Source organism: Lagopus leucura, unplaced genomic scaffold (genome assembly GCF_019238085.1).
Source record: "Lagopus leucura isolate 7727_CA_CO unplaced genomic scaffold, USGS_WTPT01 Super-Scaffold_100002, whole genome shotgun sequence".
Classification (NCBI taxonomy): domain Eukaryota; kingdom Metazoa; phylum Chordata; class Aves; order Galliformes; family Phasianidae; genus Lagopus; species Lagopus leucura.
In genome coordinates, this window is record NW_024962263.1 from 50475822 (window position 1) to 50496087 (window position 20266).

Below are 20266 nucleotides of genomic sequence, written 5' to 3' on the forward strand. Positions count from 1 at the left end.
ACCAGGAACTTGCTTCCTTTCATGCTACAAAGTGCTTCTGCCATAGGTAAAGTAGGAGTGGGCTTCCAGAAGAGTAGGGACTGACTAGGCACAACTGCAACCCTAATCAGGAAAAGTGGGGAGGAAAGTCGCTGGGGACTTTCAAGGTGAGGCTGGCTCAGGCCCTGGGCAACCTGATCTAGCTGTGGTGTCCCTGCTCACTGTGGGGGAATCAGACTAGTTGGCCACTGAAGGTCCCTTCCAACTCTAAGGATTCTATGATTGTATGGTTCTAAATTATACTGTGAGCTGTTTTTTTGTGCCTTAAGCATTATAAGAAACTGCATTTCTTTGAATGTTCTTTGTGGAAGGAATGAAATAGTGTTTTGGAATGCTTCTACTGAGCAGTTTTCTTCCACCAGAAATGTTTTTCAGCTACTAGCTCTTCTGTTTATTGCTGTAGTCCAACTCTCTGTGTAGAGATCAGTCTCAGACTCAAGCAAGCAAACTCCAAATGCATGTAGCTGCTGTATTTCCAAAGTGTAGCTGAAGTGAATGGTGTTCTAGCATGGCTTGGGTAGATCATGCAGCAGAGCTGAACAACGAACTACATCCAAGAATGGCAGTCTGGCAAGAAGAAGAACTGGGTGGGCAGGTTGCTGATGTTTGTAAAAGCTTTTTGTCCACAGCTACTGGAGTGCAGTATGCTTGGGTACTCAAGTTTGAGGTAAACGTGGCAAAACGTTAACAGCAGCAGATCAAGTTGTCCTGTACAAAATTGTGCTTAACTTGACCCTGCTGCATACTGAAGTATCCACTGCATTTTTCTGTATTAGTTGATTCTGTGTTTCGTGATTCTTGCTGAAAGCAGTTCATGTTATTAAGCTTTTTGTAAGTTCTCTGGAGCCCAAGGTTTCTTAAGTATTTTTGTCAGTGTTCTTGCTTGATACAGCAGGTCCTGTAGCTTTTTGAGAGAGGGTTCTTTGTTTTGGGAATCTGGGGATTCTTTGCTTCCTCTGGAAGATACTAAATTAGAGTTTTCCTCTTCCCAGAATCCCCTCAGCTGTAGAAGAGGCTGCAATAATGTAAACCATGTAAATTCCATGAATCATTCTGGGTAAAGCATGGCTCTTAAATTTGAGTATCCATTCTGTGGTCTTTTCTACTAAGGTGTTCAGCCGTGCTATCTACTAAGTCTTAAGATAGTTATGGTTTTGCAAATTAGATAGTTGGTTAACTAGAAAATCAGCTGAGACTGATAATCTGTTTTTATGTAACCTGTCGATTTATCTGCAGGTGAAATGGCTGTTAGTAATTTCTAACCATAGATTTTTAGTGTTTAGCCTTTTCAGCTCCTCGTTGGTTTTCACAGGTGTGAGTCCTCCCAGTTTCTCATTTGCAGCGTCAGCTTTACCAAGCTATGTGAACTGCATTCTAAAATAATAACCCCATTCATATGCACAAACAAGGTGGTCTTGTGCTCCCTCTTTGATTCCTAAACCAAGTTTACCTAAGGACACATTGCAGCTTAGTGGAAGCCCTTATTAATATACTGAATTGTTCTTGTAGTGGGGAAACTTAGTGTTAAGGAAATAATAATGTATTTTTTTTTAATAAAAATAACCCGTTTGAAGCCAGAGAGAAATGCACAAATACCCTCATGCTGTCCTTAAGCTCATTGCAACAACCGAGGGATATCTTCTATGACAGTATTTTTTGTTTTAAGATGATAAATTGATGTACCTTGGATTGGAATCCAAGGGATAGGAATTGCTTTAGTGTTACCTTAAATGTGTGCGGTTTAGATGCCACTCCTCTGCTCCTCACCTTGGGAATGCCAAATTAATTCCATCTTGGAGAGTGTTCAGACCACTGAAGCTGCACACTTGACCCAGCTTGTGAAATGAATCACAGGGTCAAGTATGGGTAAAAGAATATTTCTGTGATCACTCCTTGCCAACAGACAAACAAATCTAGGAGGGAAAAACCCAACCTGTTATAACTAGTGGCTACACTAAACCATTTGGGATGTTTGTTTCAAATTCAAAACTGTTTGTAGTAGCTGTCACGATAAGTGCAGAGAAGTTGGGGGTCTTTCTTTACAATCCTTGTGTAAAGATTGAGACACAACTGGAAACTTGAGGGTTATGGACTTGCAGATAGTGGAAAATGTTTTATTGTGTGTACTGATTCTATACTCCTAATAAAACACATGGTTATTCTCTGGAAAGTGAAAAACTGGGAGAGCTAATCTGTAAAATGTAATGTTACTGTATGCTTCTGTCTTTAAGGGCCAAATTATATGTATTCAACCACCCTGGAGGTGTTCAAGGCCAGGCTGGATGGGGCTCTGAGTACCCTGGTGCAGTGGGAGGTGTCCCTGTCTATAACAAGGGATGGAACTAGATGGTCTTAAAGCTCCCTTCCAACCCAAACCATTCTATGATATTCCATTAGTCCTATGGTTTCTCTTGGCAAATCTGATTATTGGCAAAACTGATCATTTCTTCCTTCTCTGCAGGGGAGGGCTGGCTGAGAGATTGTGTCGACTGCAGAACAGAGAAAGATCTGCTATTAGCTTTTGGAGACATCAGTGCATTTCAGATGCTAAAATCCCATCAGGTAAGAAGCAGTATACGCATGTAAAAGTACATATATGTATGTGAAATATAAACATGTATATGTAAGTATGTATATGAAAGTAGATATATATGTATATGTACATGGGGCCTCTGTAGGTGTACTACTGAAGTTTATAATTTGATGTTGCCTGAATTGGGCTTAGTGTTTTCTTGATGCTTTTGAGTTTGCAATATCCCCGTTACGAAGACATTTAAATCTGAAGGGTAAAAATCTTCTTTTAAGTATCTTCCATCTACTAGATTCTTTAGAACTCTTTGCTTTCCAACACTTGGGAAAATTGTGTTTCTAGCAGTTGTTAAGACAAGTCAAGGTTTATTTTATGGACGTGCATTTTTTTTTGTTCTTATAATTGTAGAATCATAGAATCACAAGGTTGGAAACAACCTTCAAGATCATCTAGTCCAACCATCCTCTCATAATGTCTTTATATCCACTTCTTCCTCTTAACAGTTTTTTTTTTTTTTTGAGGACACCCATGTTCATGGGTAATTTCTGAAACTGTGGATGACGGCAAACGTAGACAAATGAACACAACTGTGAAATGAGTGTGAAACATAACTGTAGGGATGCTCTTCCCAAAAAGAAGGGGTAGGAGTTCAACTAATTAGTTCTAAGTGACCGATAGCACCATCTTTCAGTAATATTTGATAGGAGATAATAGATTCATAGTCTAAGAGGCTTTTTTGTCAGTTTGTATGTGACTGTAGGATACAAAATGTCAAGCCTTTATTCTTTATTAAGCCCACTAATTGTTTCTGAGCACATATTCCATTTGTTTTTCAGAAAGTCCTCTGGTCTTAATTTGAAAACATGCGGATAAGGGAATCTATCATTTGCCTTGAGAGTTGTCCTTAATTCCACTCAAAGTTTTTGTTTTTTGTTTCTCAAATCTGGGTTTGTCTGGCTTCAGTTCCCATCTTTTGTTTTCCATAAAGCAGTTCTCCATTGGATTCATGAGCTCTTTAGTATGTGGCATTATCCCTCTCTGACGCTTGCATAGCAAAATCATGCTGCTTCACAAATTTCATAAACTAAACAGAATAAACTCTTTAAGGAGCTCTAGAGTTTTTTTTCTTCAATCTTCATGGCTCTTTACTACGCATTCTCAAACTTTTCACAGGGTCTTAGAAATGAGGGCAGCTACTCCGTATGTATCCTTTCAGTGTTAGTCTTGTCAAAACAGAAGCTCAGCTTCTGTTCACTTCTAGGCCTCCTGTGTGTTCAGGGCACTTAAGTAAGGACGTGGGTCTGGTTGTTTTTGATCACAGCATGATTGTCTGATGTGATTCCATAACTTCTGCAGCTGTTGATTTCTGAGATCAAGTCTCCATTCTCCAGTTACCATTCACTTCTTTTTATCTACACAAAGGAAAGTCATTGATGAAACAATTTTAATAGTGTTTACTCTCAAATCCTGCTGGAAGTGCTGTTGTTTAATTATGGCTTTCCACTGATGAAAAGCTGAAACTGTAACTTATAAAATTAGTTGTCTGAAATATGTTTTGTATTCCACAAAGCGGCATCAGAGAACAAGAAGTGTCATTAGTCAACTCTCTTCAGAATTGCTATCTCTGTTGAGTATGATACAGGAATGCTCACTGAAGACTGATCAAGCCTTTTGCAAGTTGTTCATCCTCCACCTGAGTTACTAATGGATAGGAAGTTCCTTCCCCGTCCTTACAGTGGTATGCGAATGTCTCCTTGCTTTTTTTCTGAAATGAGGAACAGAAACTGATACTGAATGGCTCTGTCGTCTTAGCAGTTCTTATTGCTGTTCTCTGTGCTAACGGGAGTGCAAAATGACTAATATTCTTTTTCTCTTAACATTGCATGTGTCATTACAAGAACTTGTTTGGCTACTCACCAGTCTGCTAGGCTTTAACTATTAGGCTGAAATATTCACAGAATCACAGAATTGTAGAGGATGAAAGGGACCTCTGCACGTCATCAATCCCAACTTGTCAACCAAAACATCTTTCTCGGCTAGATTTTTTTCTTTCAGAAAATGAGTCAGAATTAATTAGAATTTTATGAGGAAAAAGGCTATGGAAAAATATGTTGCTCTACTGTAAAGTAAAAAAAAAAAAAAAAATTAAAATTCTGGAGAGTTTATCTTTGGGATGATTTCATTTTGGGAGAATGTCTCATAAGGCATTTCTGGGATATGCCTTTTGCCATCGTGGTGAAAAAACATAAGAACTTGGGCAAGTTAGAAATCTCTAGGACAGATTACTGCTTCATTTACTCTGCAAGCATTTGCCAGAACTTACAACTGAATTTCTTTAAGGTGCTGAACGTGCCATAATGTAGGAATTTCATTTCCGATTACCAATATTTCCAGTTACCAATCCTTATTCCAAAACACAAAGATAATAAAATTCACAATAAAATAGCTGTGATAATATTTGGAGATATTTTTTTCCATCTAGACAAAAATTAGCTTTTCATAGTTTTGTTCTTAGAATAGTTGAGCAGTTTGATGTCATCAGAATAAAACTGATGTTTCCTTTGGCAACTGTCAGTCTGAATGGTTGAAATTTTAGTAGTGCAACTAGATGACCTTATGATTGCTTCTAGTCTGAAAGTGTGAAATAACCGGTAAAGCAAAAGCATACTACTGTCATCTTTTAGGTTCATACTAGAGATCTCTTACCAACCTGAGTTTCTTCTTAGATTCATCTCCCTCTCTTTTGCATAGTAATATTTCTAAACCAGGCTGTTTCCAGGACTGCTTCTGATTTCAGCAACAGAAGTAGAGGGAAAAACTTATCAAATGACAAACTGAGTTGATTTACTAAAGGAATCTGAAGATTATTGTGGAGGATTGAAGTAATGTAAGAGCCATCAAGTCATTCTGGGTATTCCACAGACACATAGAACAGAAGTTTATCATTAAGGCAAGGAGGAGCAATTACAAATGAGATCAGTTTGAGGTCTTCCTTCCACTTATGTCATCAGGAAAACTGTTTTTGGAAGTATGGGCCATTCTTCTCCCCTTTTTAAAGCATTTCATGTTATAGAATGTTTTGCTTTTGTTTTGCTGTTACTTGTTTTTCTATTTTATTGATGTCCGTATTACCTCCAAAAAAATCTTTTGGCTGGCTTTAATTTTTTAAAATTCTTTTGTTCCTGTGACCTGTTTTGGTAAGTATCCAATGTGGTTTGACTGCCTTTTGGCTACTGGGATGAGGCAGCACCTCCAAAAAGAGTGCCTCTTTGCAGCATGCGTTTCTGTATTTTCTGAAGCGCGTGGGGGGAACTGTCCCACTTATGTCAGAATCACTCTGCAGGACAGAAGAATTTGTGTTTTTCCCAGTTAGACAATTTTGGAGTGTTATGCTTGGCAGCCTCTCCCTACATTGGGTTGCTCAAGTGATGATAGTTTTCTGAAACTGCAGGCAAACATGGAAACAAAGGTATCATACAGCAGAGGTGTGTATTGTGGGGGAAAGTGTTTACTACTAATTGTGTTCTTCCTGATGGATAATTCCATTTCTGTAATCAACCTAATGCCATCACTGAAAGGAGAGAGTGCAGAAGCCTGCCTGCACTGCATGGCATTAGTTGGATGCTTATGTGATTTAAAACTAACAGATTGGCATCAGGCTCTTCTCCACAGATCCAGAATTAGTTGTTCTTCACAAGATGCAAAAGGGAGGCTGGAAGGTGTGCAGTCGCCGTAAGAGTAAGTCTCTCATCAGTCGAGCTGATGGTTGGAGAGTACTGAGTACAAAGGCTTTTAGACCATTTGCAAGCTTTTTTCCCCGCCTCCCCCCGGCAGTGTTCTGTGCTACAACTTCCCTGTGAAATTTCCTGTTTGGGCAAAGAGATTTGGACAGTTGAGGGAGGAAAATAAAACCAACCCTTTTTCCTGTCAACATCTGCTGCTTATATGGGGATTGCATGATGCAGAAGAAAAAGTAGTGCTCTTCTGAGTTTTATTTGGAAGACTCTCCTGTCCGTAGCAGATACAAATGAGACATAAAGCAAACTCATGCAGATTCATTTCAAAAGTAACTTCTAAAAACTAATTTTCTCTGCGTTTTTTTTTTTCTTGTGGTTGCTGTCGAAGCGCTTTTTTTATTTAAAATACTGGCATGAATTATTCTTGAAGTTTGTAACCTGGTGAGATAACTGGTATTCATTGGTCTGAGATGAAGATTTAGGATGAACCAGTGTGATTGGGTTACAATTGAGTCATTGATTAAACTAAATTGATACCAAGCCTAAACTGTAGGCATTTTTTTTTCTAAACTGTACCTTCCTCTCTGCTCCTCCTTATGATGGGAAGTGATCTGGTGACTGAAGCAAGTGTAACATGTGAGGAGGAGAGTGAAGCCTAAAAGCTGAGGACAGGCCTTGGGCATAGTAGTGCATTTTTTCAGGGAGGCTGGAAGGCTTACAGAAGAGAATATGAAGAGTCACTCTCCCACCTTCCAGTTTGGGTGACTAGTTACAGTGTGGGAGAATAAAAGACTTTAGCAGCTTGAATGTGATGAGGCTTGCACAAAAATTTGTCTGTGGACAAAGAAAACAAGGATAGTCCTTAATATAGTTTCCTGTAAGCAAATTCAGACCATGCAGAATTCTTCTAAAAATACAAAAGCCTGAGCTTTCCTAGTTATTACTAATTCTTTGTTCTTGCTAATTTAATTAGTCTTGAGTTAATATAAATTAAAGAAATGGCAAGTAGCCAAATTTGGTGTTTTTTTGTTTTTTTTTGCCTGAACATGTCACAGCACTGGGAGGGAAAAATCGAGTATAAACTTGTCTTTTTCAAACAAGAATTCTCTGTATTATTTGTGTTTTCTTATGAGAAACAATAATGGCATGCACAATCACTCTAGCTTATATATGTGCTTATAAAGAGTGTATAATGTTTAAAGCAGGGCCAAATTCAGCAGCCTCTTTTAAATATAGAGGTGGGAAGAATTCATCATGTATGCATGCATGGTGTGTTTTTGAGAAACATCTTTCAGAATGGCTTCAGAAGCTACCAGCCCAGGAAGAATAATGTGTATGGTTCAGAATAGCAACCAGATGGTTTTGTACGGGCTGTGAAAATGTTGGAATCTTAGTTCTGTTTCTTGGCTTTTAAACGTTGGCTTTTGGATTGCAAGGGTCTGCTTGGTATATGCTGGATTGCTGACTTTGTTATGCCTACACCTGCAGTCTTTTGCATGAGGCGGAACAAAGAGCAACAATGGGTGCCAAGCAAAAGAATGTTTCTTTTCATTTGGTGCCTGTAATTCGACATTTTATACTTACAGGAATGAAAGTAGAACTTTGGTCTGAACCAGAAAATGTAGGCTTGGCTATTTTTCCACTGCAAATAATAAGTGCTGTCCCAAGAGGGTGTCTAATATCTCAGAATCGTGGAATGGCTTGCGTTGGATCATTTGCATTGAATCATCACCTTAAAGATCATTTAGTTCCAATCCCCTGCGTTGGGCAGGATTGTTACTCACTAGATCAGGCTTCATCCAACCTGGCCTTGAACACTTTCAGGGATGGGAGGTTTCTCTTTAGCAAGGTCCCTCTAAAGGTAGAATGATTCTATGATGTGGCCAGTACTGTTGTTCCATGCTACACAGTCAGAAGTTAGACATTCTTAGGATCAAATAATACCTTTGAAAACAAAAAATAACTGAGGGGCTACTGTGGGTTTGATGCTAGCTGACTTTATTAAATAAGGCATTTAGGAGTTTTCTTTGTTTACTTTATACTTCCATAATGTAGATCTGATCTGATCAAGCCATCACAACTGAATGCAGAAATTAACTTTCATTATGATATGAAGGACTGTTCTCAACATGAATTGCACAAGATTGTTTTTTTTTAACTTAGAAATTTATAGAAATATTCAGCTAGGATTAATAGAACATTGACCTGATTGTAATGCCTATAGTTCTTGTAGTTCATCCTTCTAAAGAACTTGCCATATAACTAGAAGTGTAACTTAACTTTTTGGACACAATTTTTAGAAATATCAGTTATGTTCAGTACAACTCTGCTCCTAAACTGCAGTTCGTATATATAATTTGTGATTGATAACTGAGTGAAAGTAACATTTTTTTCTTAAAATCGTTTGTCCTTCAGATATCTTAATGCTATCATTAATATCAAGAACTGTACATCGTGACAATTTAGCTGGTAAGAAAAAATACAGATTGTCCTGTCTGCCTTTGCACAAAATATTTTTTAGCAAATTTTCAATGATCAACATGGCTTAAGGCATCGTTATCCTTCTCCCAGTTCCTTGGATTTTCTTATGAGTTTGTCTCGTTTTTTTTTGTTGTGTTCTTTGGTGCTTTTTGTTTTTAGGGGAGGAGAGGGGCGAAGGGAGGTGTGTGAAGGGGAAACTCTCTCTACTTGTAGGAGTGTTACTATTTGATTTTGAAGGAAGGTACTGTTGTACTCTTCCTTTTGCCTCTTGTCCTGCTTACTTGGTTTTTCTTTCATCCATGTGACTTGCACTGCAAGACTTGTGGCTGAGGAATTTCCAAAGCATTCTTTTCTCTTTCTTGTTGTGGTTAGGTATGACAGTCCACGTGTGTTCTTACTGGTAGATGTGCATGCTCTTTATTACTAGAGACTTTTTATTTTACTATTGCAGTAATAGTGCTTTCCACTGTGCTATTCTTTATGCTCACATAAGAGTGATTTTTTTATCAGCATGCTCGAAGGAGCAGAGTTGTACACTACCTAATATTTTAGTAAACAACAGGCCTTAAAGTCTACAAACAGGTGCCAGTAGCTAGTAGAGATTCTTCAAGCTTATATTTCATTGTTTTCATCACTGGTTCTTACTTTGACCTTTGTGAAAAATTATTTCTACCTTGTGTTATCATTGTATTCAGACTGAAGATGGTTGCATCACATCCTTCTATCCTGTGAGTGAGACACATTCCCTGGACACTGCAAAATTTTTAAATTCTCACAAAAGAATGGAAAAATCCAGAAATTCAGTAGTAAATGCTGCCTGGTTTTGGTTTTCACAGGTTTTCTTGAACTTGCCTGGTGCTGCTTTTTACTTTTTTTCCTCCCCTTTATTATTATTGTTGTTGTTGCTTCTGTGGAGACAAGTTGTCTTCTCCTTGTCTTCTAGAGGGGGAGGGTTTCTGTAACAGGCAGTGAAAGCAACACAAAGTTCCATCACTTCTGAGGAATGCCTGGTGCTGGAAGCTCTATCTTCTTCCTTTCTCTCTGAACCATGACAAGCTTGAGCTAACATGCACAGAGGCATGTTGGGTGTCCCAGCTAGCACATTCCAATCATGCAGAACACAGTAAATGAACTCCACCCCTGCTTTCTCTTCAGAACCTGAGAAGTACTATATATTCCAGTTTGTGCTCCCCATGCATTTATCTTCATTCTGTTAATCTTGTATGGACCACTACCGGGGTTCTGTCACCTTACTATGAAGGGAACCTGTTTCTTAGGAGGGCTTTCCATTCAGGGCTGTAGGAGCTATTTTTGAGCATTTGAAAGTATCGTTTTAGCAAAATTCATGTGAGCAATATGAAGCCGCATGTAGTCCTGTTGATGTCAATATCTGATGTATTTTTCCACATCAGTCCCATGGACCCTGTGCTTGCAGTCTCTCCAGCATCTCATCAGTGTGTAGTAAAAGCAACAAAAAATGCAGTCCCCAAGAGGTCATAACTTCTTTTTATCTCATTGATAGTTCCAGAATTATTAAAGCAAACTTCAGAGTTGTATTTTGGGCACTGAAGACAGAATGTCTGAATGTAATTTTATTTTACTTCTATTTATTATGACTGTACTCCTCAGTTTTCTTCCTTCTCTCAAGAATTCTCTTTGGTTGTTAAGAGTGAAAACAGACCAGCTTTCTTCTTAATGTCCCTAGAAGCTGCCTTTGGCATGGCCAGTGCATCCTTCGTGTTCATTCAGTGCTGGAGTGGCTCTGTGGCTTAAATATATGCATCTGTAATGCTATTTTGTTAAGCCTGAAAATTGTTGTGGGCCTTCACTCAGACTGTGGAGTCATGCTCAAGTTTTTAAAATGTTTGACATCTCAAGGTCCGTGATCTCCAAAGGAACAGAGAATCTTTTATTTTTAATCCTTCTGGAATTCAGGGTAATGTGGAACATCTGCCACGTTGTTGTATTAAAACATGTTTTGTTCTCATGGTATATATATACTGAAGGGCAGTATCACCCTGTGTACTGAAATAAAAAACAAGTGAAAGGAGCTTAGCAGGGTTTGTTCATCTCCCAGATGTCTGAAATAGCATCACAGATGAACTGAGCTACCTCATGTCCAGGTTTTGCATTGGTGTAGAGACCACTGTCCCAGAGGTCATCTGAAATTAAATAATTACCTAGACATGAGAGCAAATTTGCTAAATGGACAAACCCAAAATTCACCTAGCTTAGAATCCTCTTCCTGGCAGTGGCAAGGGCTTGCCAAATGCCTAGGAAAAATAATACTTCATGATATCTTTCCCAAAGTATTATCTTAACTTGCACAGATCTCTGACTCGAGGTCTTCCTGATCCAGAGATAACTATGTTCTTTGTTGTCCTGAATAGCTTTTTTCCTTCTACCAAGAAGCTGCTATTGGTTGCTTTTGTGAACCCGCGATCAAAAAAGCTCCATGTTATAAGCATATATGAGGGCTGCTCTGAAAGCAGTGCTTCCTATTTTATCATGTTGTCCCATGACATCAGAGGCAGATGATGGTGGTGTGGCAGTAAAGGTTGAACCTTCCCACCAACGTTTTGTAACGTTTTGTGAGAGATGACAGAACAGGGGCAGCCTGACACAATGGTGTCTGACATAGGAATGTGTATGGAGCAAAGGTGTGGAATTGAATTCTTCCATGCTGCAAAAATGGCATCTATCATTAATGCTTGCTGAATGTTTATGATGACCAAGCAGTGGATGTCGCCACAGTTGGGGTGGAAGGTGTTTCATTTCAGCAGTGGTGACAGTGGAGTGAAAAACAAGACATGTTCCAGGTGGCCATGCAGATTTTTGAGTGCAGCATGCAGGTTCTTGTTCATTGCTGGTGGAAGTGCATAGTTAATGGTAGTGACTGTGTTAAAAAATAGTGTTTTGTAGCTGAGAACTTGCTGTACAACTTGGTGTTGTAGTTTGAATGGGAATAAATAAGAGACATTACTTTCAGAGCAATCTCGTGACAAGCCAGTTTTTTCTTCTTTTTCCAGGAGGGATTCCCAAGGTTCTTGTGGCTGAGGAGTTTACAAAGATGCCCAAGTTGACAGATTTATTCAATTATTACTGTTTCTAAAAAGATATTTCCTTGTGATTTCTCAGATTTAGCTAACAGTAACAAAGAGCTGTTGATGTTCTGTTTGCCTGGTTCTGGATGCTTTCTTTGTCTGTCTCTGAGGACTCTGAAGTTCATTCCACCTATGCGTTCTGAGGGGGCCATGCTGCATCTCCTTATGCTAGGGATACTGACTGGCTTCTTGTCAGAGCCATCTCTTGCCTGCAAGGTGAGAGAAGCCCTTGTCAATAACTGAGGCTTCTCCAGAGCTACTTCCGTGCTTAAAAGGCTTGTTCTTCCCACCAGTCAGCATGTCGAGCTGGTTTCACTAGGTCTGCACGTTTGTGAGATCTGGAGGAATTCATTTGTTTCATCGCAGTTCACCTAGCGATGGTTTCCATCCAATGATTGACACTTATCCTGGTGAAGCATTCTGTGTAGGGCTGATGTGATGTTTCAGGTGAAAGCTGACCCAGCTTATCATTGGTACTTGATTTTTATTTTTTTTTTCTTGTTGGTCACAGGAGGACTTGGGTGCCTTTTGGGTTTGCTAGCATGTTGCATCTCTATGTAGGTTTCTGGTCTTGATGCAGATTGTTAGCATTGAGGTAGTGTTATGAGTTCTGATGGCTGATTTCCTCTCCTTTTAAATGGTGCCATTTAGAGGAAGCAAGTTGTACAACCTAAATGCACCTTCAAAGTCCATACTCAAACCAGTTATGTCAGTGCTTTTCATGACATCTCATACTATATGTATCAGGGACTGACTTTACACTTTGTGCCCCTGGAGTGAATAAAGTCTCTTTGTAATCATGGGTCCAGATGCTTCAAATGGCCCTTAAGTCTGTATAAGTGAATGTCTTCTAACTTTTCTGCTAACTGCATGAAGACTGCTGCAAGGTGCTGTTGGAAAGGCATCTGGCACCAAAGGTAGATTATGTTAAGCAGTCCTCGAATTGCTGCTTGAATGAAGGATTTTTAAATGCATCCAGACAGGTGTGTACTCACTGTTTGTGAATGTGTACAGTGACTTTTCTGTTAATGGGAGAAGAAAGGTTACCTTCATGTGAATAAACTGAAGTTTTTGAAATGAGCATTCCATAGGTACTTGTAGTTATTATTCCTTCTCCGAGTCCCAGAGGAGCTTCTCAAGGACAGTCCAACGTGGACATTATAGGGGATGAAAAGTAATTGGATACTATTTGCAAATATGCAGCCTCAAGGTTTAGTCAAACTCAATTAATCCAGCCTGGTTAGTCTGTCATTGCAAAGAGCATTTAACAATTGTCCGCCTGTCCCTTCGTGCCCTCCCCTTTATGTTGTTCATCTCTTCTTTCCCTAGTATCCACTCTTATGCTTCAGTGACTTTACTGTTAGCACGATTAGCTCACTAATTTTTGGAAAAAAGTAACAGTGAAGAAGGAAATCCGTGTGCTCTAGACAGCAGAATAAGGCATGAAGAAATATGCAGTGTAGGAATAGGCAGGGCTGCACCACAGTTACTGCTCAAAAGTTTTTAATGTTGGATATTGCCATAAAAATTGTGCATCTGAAGGTTTCAATTTCTCAGTCTATAATTGTTTTGTGAGTGAAATGAGGTGAGTTTATCAAGTGAGAACTTCTGTGAATTATCCACGGGTGAAAGAGGACACTGCAAAACCTTAAGGTAAAGTTTTCACACAAGTGAACAATCAAGTAAACTCCTCTAGAAGCTGTAGAAATTGCAGTGATCCAGCCCATCTCCTCACCCACAAATTCTCCCTTCAGTTTGCAGCCGCACGTTTGATTTATTTTTGATTGGCATAACAAAGCAGGAGCCAAATGAGTTGAAAATAAAGCTACATTCTGAACTTTGATGTTTCATCACGTGCCAGGAATTCAAAAAGCTTTGCTATGTTGTTTGAGAAAGCATTCTATCATCAGCAGTAATAATAATTTGAGCAATTAAATTAAGCTATCTCCATGCATCTAAATAAACAAATAGATTGTGGTTCTGTAGAGTGTGCACGTGTGCCAAGTTTGAGACGTGGGTTGTTGTTGAAGTTGTGTTGTTTTTAACGCAGAGGCATTCTGCTTCATTTAGTATCAGCTTCTAGAGTTTGAGCCAAGTTTGGCTTGCAAGAGATGCTGGTGTCTTTGTAGAGCTTTTTCTCCAAGATCCTTTAAGGGGTTTTCATATAGATGAAGTTTTTGATATGCCTAGCATTCTTAACTGTTTTCTAGTCTGGGATATTTTAAAGAGAAGTATTAAGTTGTCATTCTGTTCTACAGTGATTTCTTTAAGCCGGTTTATCAACTGATTAACGTTACACATCACTGACCAGTAAGAATTTTCAAAAAATTTTGCACATGAGAAATGCATTGTTCAGAAGTGATGAAAAGTTCTAGGATGTTTATATATATATATATATATATATATAATACAAATATATATATATATATTTGGGACTGCTGGTGTGCTTCGTCATTGACATTGATTTTTTTTGTCACTTGTTTTTTAAAGTGGGTGAAAATTTGTATTCTGGAGTATGAGTAGAGGTAAATGTTCACTACTTTGCTTACTTGGGAGGCTGAGATTTTTGTGGTTGGGACAATTTGTTTATGACGACTTGGGGTTGACAGAGGACTACAATTGGAGCTAGTCAGGCAAAGTGTAATTCAAGTGTGAATATTCTAAATCCTTGCCTTTAGGGATAGAAAACTAGTCCAAGCTCACACTGAGCAGAAGTATGCACTTAAGCAGACTTTAGTCAGCAGACTCTTTGGAGGGACAGTGCATTTGTTACAGCTTTCCCTTAGAAGGTGACAGTGGTGAGGATTGATAGTGGTGGCATCCATCTCTCTTCACCAGTCGAGCTCAAAGTACTTGACGAAAAGGATCTGGCAAAAAGCATTGGTTCTCTTACTCCTGCTCTGCAGCTCTGGAGAAGGAGGTCAAGCTGTAACGATTTGGACAGAAATGGCTGACATATATTGCATGGGGGAATTCCTGAAGGAACCTTTTATCCTGCTGGAAAATACCAGTCCATGAGAAACAATGCTTTGCAGAAACATGTTGCGTGTGATGAAAAATTGGTTTACAGAAAAGTGGTTTTGAGAAAACTTTGGTTTTATATTTCAAAACGATTTTATTTCAGTTCGAGCATAAAATGTAATAAAGACATGGAAATATGAAATGGGCAAAATATATAATATATTTTATAGAATTTAACATATTAAATAAATCTGAAAAGATTTAGAACACAGTTTCTTTGGTTTGGGGTTTCCTAAAGGGTTGGGTCATTAGTTTGTTCTGAAGTTGCTCATAAACTTAAATATTTTGACTTATTTTCCAAAGGAAAGACATTTACAATTGTGAAATGGGCTTTAAAATAAGCAAATAACTAGTACAGCTCTGCTAAGTTCCAGTACCACGTTCACAGTTCCGCCCCTGCTTCTGCTTTGCTGTGGGAAGATAATTTATATCAGCTGTTTTTCTTGGGATACTGTGTTTTTTTAAATGCAACTTGTGAATCAAAATCAGTAGAATTGGGATACTGCTGCTCCTGTTCTATAGCACCATGATTTTCCCCACTATTGATAGCAGTGTTTAGCAGGTGGATAACAACACCAGTGATCAGAGTGCAAACTGAAGTGGAGTTAGGTGAGAAAGAGAATAAATCTTACATGAAAGGAACAGACCCAGGTCTGTCTGAGTAGATCTGTGCAGACTGCAAAGGGAGCTAGAAGTAATTTTTTAAATAGACAGAAGTGCATAGAATCAAACTGTAGGAATGCTGGTATATGTTAATGTTGCTTCTCTCCTGTTTGAGGACTGATAAAGTGGATAAGTTTTACAATAGCTGCTTTTAGTCTATATATCTTAGTCTGTGTTTTTTTCACATTGTCTCTGAATGTGAAACACTGCTTTTAGGTTCTTTGTACTTAATGGGTGCTGTCTTAGATTGGAGGGCAAACACCTGCTCACCTTTAAAAAGGTGTAATTGCTTAAAACTTCATTTGGGTGTATTATGCTCGTGTGGCTTTTCTGCAGATCAGAAAGGAAAGGAGAGAGCAGAACATACATCTTCATTGTGCCAGAATTTTTCTCCTTATCCAAACATCGCATTCTTTTTCTTTAAATTTGCAGATAAATCTGGTGTTTTAATTGTGAAGATCTTAGAAATGTTTGAGGAGTGTATGATACAAGTTGCCATCTGCCAGCAGCTGGAAGAGTCTCCTGCTATCATTTCATCCGAAGACCTTGTCATCAGTACAAGAGAACCGATAATCAAAGTCCTTTTTGCAAGAGAGACAGCAGCTCACCTGAAGAGTAGGCCACAGGATGTCATCCACATCTATCCCCCATGGTAAGTAGAGAGAGAACTGGTCAGGCTTGCTGTAGTGCTGCAGAATAAGAGTGCTGCAGGTACTGTGCTTGTCATATTTCTGTAGAAAAGAGCTTGGAGGGTGCGGAACAGAGCAGTCTTGTGGTTGCTCATCTGTCTCTGCCAGGCTGAGAGACTTTGGCAGATACCTTAAAGATAGCTGAGATAACAACTAAATGTAATGCCTCTGGTCTTGCTTGGGGCTTCAGTTTGACTTTCACTTAATATTTTTGTGTTTTGAGTGATAGAAAGGCAGGAGCAATGTCTTATCAATGATAAGGCCAATAAAGTACATACTTTCTCATTGCAAAGTAGTTCAGGAATGCTCATCTGTTGCTGTTAGTGCGGGTATAATGTTTCAGTGGACAAGTCTGTGTTAACTGTGTAGCGCTCAGCAAAGACAGTGCCAGCTCAAAATGGGGAAAAAATAAATGAGAGATTAACGCTGTTTTCTTATGAAATCAGTAAACAAGCCTTGATGGTTTCACACTGCTGCTGCTGTCAATGTCTTCAGTTCTCTAAATCTCTCTTCAGAGCAACTAGTTAACCTCTTTTTTTTTTTTTTTTTTTCTTTCCAGAACTCTCTAAAATGTTTGGTCTAGCTTTGTGGCTTTCCTACATTGGGTTAGTTTCCTGGTTTTAAGGGGTAGCACAGGGTGGTGAGATTTGTAGTAAAGTAACTAGTTGTTAGCACCTGTAGGTGGGAAGGTCTGAGTGTTTAATGAAAAAAACATCAATAAAACTGGTAAGTGGGGATATTACTTCTCTCTCTTTCTCACACAAATTACTAAATAGGAGATACTTTTTTTCTAATGGATCAGCATTCATTATCTGAAGGTTTTTTGTTTTTTTCTCCAAAATACTTTTTCCTATTTTGCAAAGGCCCATATTTATTATTATTATTTTTTAAGATCTTAAAGCTATCTTAAGATAGCTACAAATCTTTTCTGGATTCCCTAACTTGTAATTTCTCACTTGTTGAAAGAGATCTAGAAATTAAAGGAATATATATAATGTGGAATTCATTGCGGCTACAGATGCAAGTGCTGATAGGTGAGATGTAAATAGGTCAGTAGCCAGAGGAATACAGCTGAATAGAAATAAAATCCTGCTCTGATGTGTCACTGGTTTGTTTTGTTTTTTTGTTTTTTTTTTTTTTCCCCTTCCAGTCCTCAAGATGCAATTATTTGGTCTAATTTCCCTTTTCTTTGGTGCTTCATTACATACTTTAAACTTGTTTTTGTTTCCTCCTACTTTATGTCTCTCCCCTACTGATTTCTACCTTAGTTACATTTTTCTCTTCAGGTTGTTTCTATACCACAAGACACTGCCACAAAGCTGTATCTTTTTATGGAGATCTTGAACCTAAGAAAGATTTCAGTAACAGCAAAGCTATTTTAGCTAGGATGTGAGTGAAGTTGTTTTTTCTTTTACTGAACAGTTGCTATTGGTAAATGTGCCATGTGTAAGTCTTGGGTTACTCTAGGTTATTCCTTGTGTGCTTGGGGAAGATGCAACTCTGCATTGATAAAATCCTTTACAGACAACAAGCATCTGTTACGGTACAAGTGCAGTACTCTCATCCGTTTGAAAAATGTTCTCAGGTGAACACAGACATAACAACTCATTCCTGTATATATGCAAAGAGTATAAAGTGAGATTTCATGGGAAAACTTCATTGTTATACTGCTTCTTGGAGTGTTTTTCTGTTTGTTTGTTGGTTTTCTTAGTAGGATGTGCTTTTAACGTAAGCCAAGGGTTATTTCGTAAAAGCAGAAAGTTTTGGCTGAGTCTCCAGAGTTGCTTTCCGGGCTCTGAAGGCACTTTTTTACTAATTGGATAGGAACAAAATTTCATGGTATCTCATCTTTAGTCCTATTTTCTATTGTTTAGGCATTATCTGAATGTCAGTTGTCTCTATTCACTCAAAGAGAAGTGAAAATAACTTGGGCTGGATGACATTAAACTAAACCTATTGGCAGGAGATGTGGGGGATATTTTTGTTTTTGATTATTATTTGGCACTTCTAGTTTACATTACTGGGAAATTGGACTCGTACACACAGTGGAAGTTTCATCTATTACATTTCCAAGTTTCTATTCTGTTGAACTCTTGAGAGCTTTTAACACTGAAACGTAGTTTCTGTTACTTTGTACTGAATTTGTACTTCCATTGCCAAAACCAAATACTGCTTGATAGAATGCTCTCCTGGAGTATAGCATTTTGTGATGTTTTCAATTGTATACACCATAACTATGTTGTTATACGTATGTAATTCCATGCTTTCAAATTACGTTCTTGAGTAGATAGGTAAGATAGCAGATGCATGGACTGCTGGCTTTGATATGTGGCTGCATTTCTGAGCAAAACTTGAATGCATCATTTTAGAGCCTTTTCAGTATTAGACTTGGCTTTTTTAATTGTGTATGCTGGGAACTTAGTGCACAGCTTGGTATGTGAGATGTCTCAGACAGGAGACTTGCATAAGTACTTTGGGAGATGGTGTTTACATATTTGTTGACATGATTGTTGGTATTTGATTGCATACAGAATCTCATAATACCTAAGCACCAGAATGCAAGCCAATTAATTAAAAAAAAATTAAAATACAGGCAGATAGCCAGCCAGTTGTAAGTATCTTATCAACTTGGACATTCCCCGTGAGTGGCCCTACTGACTTCAGGGGGGTTTATTTAAGAGTCTGTAGGATTGAGTTTGGATTTCTCTATAACTGGACATGGATATCTTGGATATATCATGGATATACTTCATATCAATGCCTTCTATCTTAGGGCACATAATACACTGGTCACTTGCTATAGGGAAAACTCTATTAAGCTGATTAACATTTTAAAACCAGTTTATCTGGTGGAACAAAGAATTCAGCTACCTGTTCTCTGAGCTGTCTGATGTGAGCCTGCTCTCATTTGAGGCTGTATTGAGGTATTATTTCAATAGTGTATTGAAATAAAGCTTATTAAGTTGGATGCATCATGTGCAAGCATGTTGCACGTTTGTGACTGGAGGTGGTTTGTGCTTGGCCAGCTAGGAATACAACAGACAAGAAGTCAGCCCTGCCTATGCAGGTTTGCCATTGATTGTCATCGCAGTGCCTGAGCAACTTTTTGAATTAAGAATTTGAATGATACTTCATAATTTTTACAAACTTGTTCTGAATCGTTAAGTGTTTCTAGCAGCTGGAAAAGAAAAAGCTGCTGAGTATATGTGCCTTGGTTGCTAAGCCTTTATTCGTTTCACAGAAATGTGTATTTATCAAAAAGTGGTGACTGCTTGACATTTCCAGGACATTTAAGAGTAGGAAGAAAGGCCTCTAAGTTCCACTGGAGATGATTTTACAATTTACCTAGGACTTTTTGTTATTGTTTTTTGTTAAAAAAAAAAAAAAAAAAAAAAAAAAAAATACAAATTAATGTACCTAAAGAAAATGATATGGAGACATGAGTGTCCATTTTTCAGACAGTAGATCTGGAGCGTAGTTCCTTTCAGCCATTCCAGCCTCCTGCTTAATGCTACACCTGCTGTCAAGTATTCAACATAAATTGACCAGAAGAAAATAGTGCAAATTCTTTTCCGTATTAAATTTAACAACTTTGAAAAGTTTTGTGTGTATTTCTGAAGTGAAACTATTGAAGGGATGTTGATATTCATACAGTCATTGAAAATAACAAAGAGTGATTTGGATAGGCTCAGGGATCCATCCATCCAACTAAACAATGATCTCTAGCTCAGGAGATTCACTTGTTGCTGATATCTGGATGGCTGGGACAGTAAGAGGAGGAAAGTACCTCTTTGTGCTATTCTATTGTCTGCAAACACTGACCATTAAGAACTGCAGGAGACAGGATTCGTGGCTGCATAGCTGCTGTTCTCTGTAAAAATTCTCTGTTTAAAAACAATTTATTTTAGGAACTCAGTATGGGAAGTATATAAAATGCTTAATGCAATGACATCGGCAAGTAACTTGAAAGTTATACTTGTTTCTCTTAACCTATGAAACCAT

General features: G+C 38.3%; 1 protein-coding gene across 3 annotated transcripts in view; it reads left to right on the plus strand.

The window, feature by feature from the left end:
• The window catches only part of SPIDR (scaffold protein involved in DNA repair), a 198927-nt gene that overhangs the window by 59774 nt on the left and 118887 nt on the right, over positions 1–20266 (plus strand). For all 3 annotated transcript variants that reach the window (XM_042869748.1, XM_042869749.1, XM_042869750.1), the window contains exons 7-8: positions 2501–2601; positions 16008–16227. In XM_042869748.1, the coding sequence (XP_042725682.1) occupies positions 2501–2601; positions 16008–16227 (321 nt within the window). The remainder of the gene's footprint in view (positions 1–2500; positions 2602–16007; positions 16228–20266) is intronic.